Source organism: Parasteatoda tepidariorum, chromosome 3 (genome assembly GCF_043381705.1).
Source record: "Parasteatoda tepidariorum isolate YZ-2023 chromosome 3, CAS_Ptep_4.0, whole genome shotgun sequence".
NCBI classification, from domain to species: Eukaryota; Metazoa; Arthropoda; class Arachnida; order Araneae; family Theridiidae; genus Parasteatoda; species Parasteatoda tepidariorum.
Window position 1 is genome coordinate 88,446,690 of NC_092206.1, and position 10,611 is coordinate 88,457,300.

The 10,611-nt window shown below is 28.2% G+C and overlaps 1 protein-coding gene across 1 annotated transcript; it reads left to right on the forward strand.

Moving 5' to 3' along the window:
• Nucleotides 1-6,773: 6,773 nt before the first annotated feature.
• On the forward strand, nucleotides 6,774-10,400 carry LOC107455997 (putative transcription factor SOX-14). Its single transcript, XM_016073761.3, has one exon. It carries the CDS (start codon nucleotides 6,951-6,953, stop codon nucleotides 8,067-8,069), a length of 1,119 nt encoding a protein of 372 aa, XP_015929247.1. The 5' UTR covers nucleotides 6,774-6,950; the 3' UTR covers nucleotides 8,070-10,400.
• The last annotated feature ends 211 nt before the right edge of the window (nucleotides 10,401-10,611 follow it).

Sequence of the window (10,611 nt, forward strand, 5' to 3'; positions counted from 1 at the left end):
ATTTAAAACTAACAACCTAAAGATTACACACCTAATTATTACCTAAAGATTACATTTTTCTAAGAGAAAAAAGTAACTTTCACCGCCTTATAGATACGATACTGGCAAGAGAAAAGAAAAATTATTTGAAGGTCAATCAATACAACTATATGCAAAAAAATATTTTTTTTTAATGTTTAAAAAAAATAAACTTTTTGCCAGCACAAATGTTTTTGACGAGTTGTCATTATTATATATATATTTTTTTATATCATTTTGCTGGTGCTAAAAGTATCATTTAATTTTTTTAGGGCATAATATTATTAGGGTTAATACAACTATTCTTCATTAATACTGTACGAATGTAATTAATAAGCATTTAATTTAGTTAGATAATTTGGTTTTGATACAGAATCTATTAGCTACAAGCTGCAGTTCAAGAAACTGAGATGGCACTGTATATCTTAAATGCAAAATTCGTTTACAGATGAAATGGGATGAGATTGAAATTTCGAAAGTTCAAGTAGGAAAGCGTTATTAGTCATTGAGGTTAATTAAAGTCAAAGTTTAAAAAAAGTTCTCTGTTTTTCAAAAATTATAAAGTCATGACTTACTGAAGTTATAAATCTAAATATAATCCATCTTAGCCTAAGCCTACTGAAATTAGCTTTCTCTTAAATCAGCTAAAAATTTTGTATACACTTAATATACGACATCCTGATCAGATTCCAGGTATGAAAATTGAATATTTTTATACATAAAATAGCTTGAATTTTAAGTTGTTGTTTTTATTTATATGTTGGTGATTCAAATAGTTAACTTGAAAAGTGCAATTTTTTGACATTCTTTACTTTTATTCTTTAGCTTAGATTGGCATGTGAGGATCATATTCAATTTTTATTTCAATAAAAAGTAATTTTTAAAATATGTGACTAGGCTTTAAAGATTTTACTACGTGGCAAAATCTCCTTATTTATTTATTTTAGAGTTTTTCTTGAAATAATCTTTCCAAAGGTATAATGATAATGTACTCTCTTCCAAAGGAAATTTGAATTACAGATCACATAAATCTTGCCAAAGGAGAAGATTAATTCCAGCATCATTCAATAGTTTTGTTTTTAAGAATTAGCGAATGCGGATATGTATTGTTATTAATAATGTATTTTTCTCGACATTTGAAGTTCAAATTTCCATGTGCAAATTCATTTTTTAAGATTTCACCTCATCTTACATATCAAACACACAGTTTTTTTTTTTTTTTTTTAAAGTTCCAAGCCATATGATGAAGTTTGATAATAGTGAATGGTTTTGAATGATGATTGATGATGTTGAATGACGATTATTATTTTTAAACGATGTTTTTAAAATACTCTTATGCATGATCGAACATTTTAAAATGAGATTTATATTTATTTTAGCAAGTTGAAGGTTGCATAGGAAAATAATTCGCGCTAGCTTATTACTCTTTGCAAAACTCTTGATAGTTCAACTACTGTAAAAAATGGCTACCCAAATATCACGAAACTTATTTCGTTTTTGACGAAATCGTTTCCTGATATATGCTCCCAGCGAAAATTCCGTCAAAATGACGAATTCGTCACTTTTTCCAGGAAACAAATTCTGTCAAAATTAAAGAAATATTACGTCATTCTTTTTTTCTTCTAAAAAATAAATTAATAAAAATTTCAAAGTGCATAATATGATATAACCTTTTCAAATAATCACTTTATAGTTGGTACAACATAATGAGGAAAGATAGAACAGAGATTTAAATACTCCCATGCCCAAAGTGGGTTTCGAACTTCGGTTCTTCCTAGCACAAGGCCAACTCCTTAGCACCATACATGGAGCGGCTTAATTCGTAGCGTTATTTTCGATTGTCTAATCTTTATTCTGGTTTCATCATTCTAGTTAATAATGTGCACAATGCACTACAATGAGGTTTCGAGTTGAGGAAACATTTTCGTCATATATTTGAGAGTTCGCGTTTCACGTGATTTTGTGACGAACTGATTCTCAAAATTAACAAAATACTGCCCAAAGATTGCTGAATCGTCAAGGGTGAGAGTTTCATATCTGAGAGTGAAACTAATATGAAAAATAGTTTTTTTTTAAATTTTGTTTTATATTTCATTTAAAATTAATAACCATTTAGGAATTGATTAACGTTAAACTGTGCTATATTTATACAAAAATCAAGTTTAAACAGTGAAACATGCAATTTAAAATTCAATGATTGCAATTTTTTTTCGAGATTTGATTTCACAAAATTTTTCGAAATCATTATAGTTGATGATTATATAAAAATACATAAATATTTTTAGCACTCTAAAAATAAATTATCTTCCGTGTAAAGAATCTGATGTAAAGTCGATTATGGAACAACCCTATCTCAATATTTATCATTCAAATCTAGGGCATTGAGACATATTTCAAAATAGTAAACATCATTCTTATTTCCCAAAACTGTTCGATAGCTTTAAAACAACTGATAAACAACGAAATTTGTTTCTTATTTCGTCATATCAAACGGACATAAACCGGTTTTTAATAATTTAACAAATGTATTTATTTTTGCACCCAATAGCTTTTTATGCAGATTTTAAAGTTTTAGCAATAAATTATTCTGCTTAAAAATGATTTTTTACCCAATTATTTAGAATGAAATTGAAAAATGGAACAATTTGTTTTCAAGATTTAGCACAAATATTTAAACAGGATGTCAGTTAAGCAATCAATAAATATAGATAAGTTCCGAAACGATTTTAAATATTTGCATGTAAACAAACAAACTTTATGTGTTGATTTTATTGCATAAATTCTAGTTTGTTAAGGTTTAAAGTTGTCGTTTATTTCAAAATAATGTTTTTAATAAAATAAAATAAAATAAAATGTAATAAGAATAATTAGCTTTAAAAAATTTTAAAAATAAAATTATAAGTTGAATAACAATATCATACCAATTTAAACTTCTAAACATTTTTAAGCTCAAAAATATGTTTCTATTTTTTCTTATGAAATATAATTTTTGAACTAAATAAATAAAATAAACTTTGTGGTAAGAAAGTGAACCAAATAATAAATATTTTCTCCAAAAACTAATAAAGAATGCAGGTGTTTATATTGTGAGTAAGGTTGCAATTGTTATTATTTTTTTTAACGCGAATCGCTTAACGATAAATCTTATTATATTACTTATCTTCAAATAAGTGCATTCGAATTATGTTACTTTAAATAAGTGTATTCGAATTGTTTAATTACTCATATCTCAAAGTGTACAGTTATCTCTCAAAAACAATTATTCAACGAAATAATGAGTAATTATACTTATATTTTAAAAAAATGTTAAATGTATAACATATAAATTTTTTTTTAATATAAGTATAATTGCATATAGAATTAATCTCATGTATGATACGAAAATAAAACTATAATAAATAATTATTGTTATGTGATAATGATGCGTTCCATACAACGAAAATTTAAATGTGAAACAATTAATGATGAAAGTGACCTGCAATATCAGCAAACGATTTGATATTTCTTTTTTATTTCTTTATTCATGTATCGTGCCCTAGCTTTTCCTGTCCCATCAGCAGCAAAAAAGTTAGAACTGTTTGATGTTAAAACACTGAGAAGGCAGCTGTTACAGAAAACAGCTGCCCTGACAAACACCCCAACGTACGTGCGATTCAAAAGTCACGGAAATTTTCACCAAAGAATGGTTCGAAAAGGAAAAAAAAATTTAGATCGTTGAAAAAGTGCGGATCTAGCGTTCGCCAGATGTCCATGGTATACATATTTCTTTTTATTTTATTTTAGCAACACTACTGATAAATTCGTTCGTCCCCCCTCCCCCTACATGAAGTCGTTATTAGATATTTCAGATAAAAATCTTCCGCAAAATCCAATTTTCAATGATAAGAAAGTTAATTTTTTTAGCACCACTATTACTCCTAACTAACTTTAATTATCTCATAATTATTAATCTGACATAATTATTTCACATCGTTATAATTATTACTCCATTTGTTCATTATTATTCTATAATATTTGAGGAAAAAAGAATACAAATGCAGGGTTTGCCAAATATTTTTTTTTACATAGACTTATGTACCATTTTACATAGGGAAGAGAGAGGCCAGTGTAGACACATGGGGATAAAGTAAACATCTTAAAAGACTTTTTAATTCATTGGTCAAATCTCCTCTTGAGACATCGTAAATTGGCAATACTAGTGTACACTTCTATGTGTTGCATAATCACACTGTGAATAGCTTAGCAGAAATTTGTAAAAGGTTTAGAAAAAAAAAACTTTCAAATTTTCATTTTATTCTTTCATTAATATATTTCATTTTCAATTTTCACTAAAGGAGATAATATGTTATAAATGATGCTGTCATTTACCTGTTTTACTATTAACTTTTGTTGTGTTTAGTTTCAATTAATCAGTATTAGGCATAAACAAACACGTGTACTTGTGGAACAAGTAAAGACATGTTTTAAGTGACTTTTTTCATTCTTAAGCTAGTTACTTAAGTTTTTTTTTCTTTTAATTTTTAAATCGTAATGATATTAGATCGATATAAATAAATTGAAACTTCTTGACAAAACACTGACTCTATAAGAGTTAACGACTTTGTGTTAGGCAAGTTTTTTATTTATTTAGACTTAATAAAAAATATCGTTGTGTAGTTGAGAGTGGTTGTTGCAGAGTGGAAGTTGTTTGTAGATTTGAAAATTATGATGTTCAATTCTTTAAAAGAAAAAGAGGGATATAGCTCTTTTAATCGTGAATCCTTCATTTTTCCAGGGAAATAAAATTCTATTATTAAGAGAAGAAATAGTTACGCAACTTCCATCTGTAGTGACTTGTAAAACTAAAACCAAACTGGTAAAACCATCTCAATACGCACTTAAAGTAAACATTTTAATATTTTCTTGTTGATAAAAACTAAAAAAAAATATCAAAATATTTATCAAATTGAATAATGCTTTTCAAATGCATTGATTTGTGCTCAAAATGTCTTTTTTAGTATAGTGAAATGCTTGATTACAAATTAGTATTTTAGTTCATATGTCAATATTTATTCTTCGATAAGGCTCAGATTGAAACCATTTCATATTGGCTTTAGGTATACTTTTCTGAGTTGTAATAAACGACTACTTCACAAGTTATCAAGCTTGTCCATACTGGCCTCGTGTAAAGGGGAATTTTTTTAAAAATTTATTATGGAAGAAAAAAAATTTAAGCACAAATATAAACAAAAATGCAGTAAAAAGTCCAAATTATTGCTAAAAATAATTCTCCACAAGTAAATAAAAAAAAAATATTCATTTAATAAAATTTTTTGCCGAACTTGCAAAAAATGTTCTTACTAGCTCCCCCCTTGCCTCTAATTAAAATAACATTTTTCAATTTTCGCAAAACATAATTGATATAAAGATAATACATAATTGATATAAAAAGGCAAGAAGATCAACCAAGAATATTAATAATTTAATAGAATTAATTGTTAATTTCCTTGAAATCTAATAATTATAATTACAAGTAAGAAATCAAGCAAACTAAGTTTATTAGTAAATAAAAAAAGCAGAATACAAGAGGGAAAAAAAAAGTTTTTTTTCTTAAAAAGAGTTTTTGATCCTATAAAGAGATTCGTTATCATGCTGATTATCAAAAAGAAACTTATCATTTACATATATAACAGAATTACCCCTAATTTTGTTTTAAAAAAAAACGTCTTCTTATTTAATAAGAAATAAGTTGGGTGTTTTAAAACACCGGCATAATAGCAATTGAAGCTTCTTTTAAAAAAATATATTGTCGCAAGTATATATATGTGGCACTATGACTTTACGGTAACAATTATAAAAATATATTGTTTGGTTCATAGCCCTTCATCCTTAAACCCTTTCTATTTTTATGTATTATATTTTCTCTCACAAAATCAGCAACATTTCTACAGTGCCAGTTTTACTTTACACTAGTTCGAGTGTTGAAGTATCAAAATAATGCGGTGAAAATATTAATAAATATTTTTTAGCACTATTACAACTTAAATGAACATTTTAAAACTGATTCTTAAAGTGATCGTTATTGCTAATTCTATTCGAAAAATCCAATTTTCTATCACAATACAAATTATATATCACTATAATTAAGTTATACTATAATTAAACCGCGATATTAAAAATTTCCAAATAATCAAATCAGAAAATAATCAATTTTGAACACTGATAACAACACAAGGAAAATGATAAAAACGAAATTAAAAGTTTAAATTAAGATAATTTAAGCAAAATTTATTAAATTAAGTAGCAATTTACCATTTGATGCGTTTGTTTATTAATTTGTGATTGTATAATGAACTTTTAATACATTAAATTGAAAATAAATAAATAAAACTATTTAAAAAATAAAAATTTCTACAAGAAATGAACATTTGCATTGGAATGGAGCTTCATTTTACGAAAAATAGACAGCTCTATTTCTAAAATAAACAAATCAGAAAAAATAATATATCTACGTCATTCATTAACTGTGTAAGTACAAAAAGTATTTATATACGAAAATTCTTATAGCGAAATTTTTTGCGCAATGAGTTTTAAAAAAAATAGAAAACTGCTTATAAACATGATTCAGTTCTATCAATTGCGCTTCCAGCGTGGCTCCTTCCACTTCAACTTCGAAACTCTGAATCCGCAAAGCTGTCTCCAGCCTTGAAGCTCGTCGGGGGCGTTCACCTTGACTAAACGCTCCCCGCTCTCATTGGACCCGGACTGCGTGACGTCAGCTCTCTCTTCATGTTAGATATCTCCTCTCGTTCACCGCGCTCTTCAGTTTTCGCACTGACAGAAACAGTTTCGCTTTGGATTTGTAGAGCTGGGAAATTTTACACTATTTTCCTCTCCCGCGGCGTGTTCTCTCCGCTCCCTGGATTTGTTAGTTCTGTGAGTTTGTGCTACCCATGGGGGAGCTCTTCGACATAACCATGTCTTATCAACAGTGTGGTCGGAATTACAGTGCTTCCAATAAAAAATATCCTGCTTTCGGTTCTTTGACTGTCAACCAAAATTCTAAAACTCCCTATTCAGACGCTACTCGGTGTAAGAAAAAATCTTCCCATGTGAAAAGGCCCATGAACGCTTTTATGGTGTGGAGTCAAATAGAAAGGAGAAGGATTTGCGAAGAACAACCTGACATGCATAATGCTGAAATCAGCAAAAGACTGGGAATGATGTGGAGATTGCTCGACGAGGATCAAAGGAAACCTTTTGTAGAAGAGGCTGATAGACTTAGACAGTTGCATCAAATTCAGTACCCGGATTATAAGTACCGTCCACGCAAAAAGAAAGCCCTACCACCAGTGAAGCCCACCAAAACAAAATCAAACAGCGCAGTGAATCGAACATCGGCTGCGACCATCATCATCGCCAACAGCAGGCATGGTGTCGGTAAACTAGTGCAGCGCGGCGTAAAACAAATAAGAAATTGCGAAGAAAATCGCAATCGAGTGAAACTGTGTTCTACAAGCTTCAAGCTGAAGCTGCTAGAAAAGAAAATTAAAAAGAGTGATTCCGAAACTAAGTACTCTCCTGTTACCAAATACGTCCCAGTGACCAACGTCCAGTCCGATGCTTCGTCAGACGCATCTTCTCCAGAACCAGCACAGGAGCCAGTAGTTTACAAAAAACCAGTGACAACCACCTTGACTAAAGCCCCGTCCACTGTAACGTCGTCCCTTATGTCAGTTTTCACGCCTGTGTCTGTGAAAGTCGAACCACATTCTTCAGAATCGGACTATAATTCATCGTCCAGTCCGATTCCATCATCTAGTGGTTCTAGCTCAACTTTTGACGATTTACCGGACATCAGCGACTTAACGGATATGCTAGAGTGTCCGGCTAACTGGAATAGTGTTCTGGATAACGAACCTTTACCGATAGATCTGGATAATACGCCGCTACCATTGGATATTCCGGATTATTCGAGTATTTTCGGCAGCGATTTCTTAGACAGCAATGGACTATCAAATTTGTGCCTAAATGACAATTCCAGGTGGGATTTATTAATTAATGGAGCATGAAGAAACTGTAGCTAGAAGTGAGTGAATTATTTTAAGAATTTCTCAAATTGCTCTCAAAAAATATATTCATTTACCCGCTATACCTTTATAAAATGCTTCTACTCTTTTTTATTACATGCAATGTATAATGTAAGCTTCAACAAATATTTATCAGTATTGTTTGTGTGATATATGTGCGAGAAAAATTCTCAATGAGCTGTTATTCGAACTATTTGTGGAGAGCACATGTTTAATATCATAAGTCTATCTTCCGTCATTACTTCTCAGTTGCAGTTAAAAAAAACTCATTTAATTTGTCTTGAAAAGACTGGTAGTTTTATTTTTATCACTGAGGAACGTTACTTATTCTGTTCTACAGAAAGCTCAAACAGACGATAATTTCTTAGTGAGGAGGTTTTTTTTAATGATTTTTTTTATTATTTTACATATTCGGAATATTGCCCCAGAGTATATTCAGTGAAATTTTATATAGATGTAAATAGATATATTCTTTCATCATATTTAGCAATATGTTGTATAGATTTTTCAAATTTTATTTCGTTTGAAAATATCGGTAGCAAATAATATCGAATTTTTTAATAATTGTACATTCACGAAAAAATTTCAGAGTGTAAATAAAATTGTATTAAATTGAAATTATCGCCTTTACCAAACAATTATGTTTTTGAGCTTAAAAGAAATATAAGTAGCTATGCCAGATTTTGTGAAAAACAAAATAAAAAATATATATTTTCGTTTTTGCAAAACGATAACTTATTTTGTTATAAAAAAACAAACTCAGATATCATTTATATGAAATCTGATTGTAAATGGATTACCAGTCGAAAATTAGTCATGTTATTTCAGTTCCTACTTTATTATTTTATTATTATTTTTTCTCTTTAGTTCAGTGTGAGTCAGGGTTAGCTTTTCTCACTTTTTTGTTGGACATTTATGATATAACTGCAACCGTAGTATATATAATTGTTGTTTCTTGTTGCAGAAAATAGTGAGCTTTTGTTAGTTTTCAATGAAAAAAAAAAGAAAGGAAACATTGCTATGTTTTCTTTTAACCATCCGTTATTATTAGAGTGATTTTGTTTTATTTTTATAATTTTTTATTGAGCAAATTTATTGAATTCTGGTGCAAAATTGCACTGTTGAAAATTGTTTGAAATTATTACGATTTTATCCATGTTGTTAATTTGTTTGAATTAAAAGTGAGCAGTAAGATATAATGAAACAATATATTAAGGAATCAAAATTGGTAATTAAATATTAATTCTCTTCATTGAAAAGAAAATATTAGTTTTTCACACTACGTATATAATGTCAGTGAAAATCTGCACAAACCATAACAATGCCATAGTAAATTTTTTCAGTACAAAACCCCTTATATATGTTGTCTGTCAGTGATGTCTTTTTTCATTATCATACTGCACCTGCTCATTTGTATAAATTTACATAAGATCATAAATTATATATTCTTAGTTAGCTGTTTTTGTATAGTTTTTAATACCTCATTGTACAGTTTTTGTTCTCCATATTCGAAGGAGGCTGATTTAAATAAATTTTTCTAAGCCAAAAACATCTGTAAAAGATTGTATATTTTTTCACCGCATCTTTTCAATGATGCTGCAAGTTTTCTAGGGGCCATGTATTAAAAAAGATAATTCACCATATTTTAAGTATGTGTAATTATGCACAATTCAAGTCAGATTTTTTACCTCAAATTGCTCAAGCTGTGAATTATATGCAATCTAATAAAAAAAAAAAGTAGATTAATATGTTAAATGCAGTATATTTTTGACCCTTTATGCATTAACAAATAAAATATACATTTTAAAGGGTTTGTTGCTTATTCAATTTAAAAGGGCTTTTAAAGCAAAAAAAAAAGTCAAATGTAAAATTGAAAACATAATTATTTAATATTTCTATAATTAATTTTTAAATAGCCTTATTGAATGTCTTTAAAAGCTTATTATTTCTGAATAAGAAAATGCTGAAATTTTAACAATTATTTACAAATATGATGCATAAAGGGTAAATTAAAAACATTTATTGCTATTCAAGTCATTTAGATTTGTAAAAAAAATAAATCTTAATTTACTCATTAATTAATTATTTACTTTAATCCATTATTTAATGTTTCCAAAATAAGAAATTCTATGTTCAACTTTAATAATAAATTAATTTAAAAATTCTTACTGTGAATTTCTTAATTGTATTTGAATTCTATGTGTTAAAATTAACAAAAAATTTTAAAAAATATATTTGTGAAAAGATACTTTGTTTTGAGTGTGCATTATTGCCAATGTATATATGGTGGAAAAATAAAAAGTTGTTTACTTATGTTTGGTCTTTTATTTTTGTTTTCGGATTGCTTGTTTATAATTATTTCATTTTTTTTTAATGTTATGTATTTGAACTTCAAGTTGTAATAGTAAAAGACAAAGCATATCAATTATAGTAATTCTAAATGATAATTAGTCAACAAAGGTAAGTTCAGTGCGCAAATCAAGATAATAATTATTTTATTCTTAATATAAAGGTAAGTAAAACC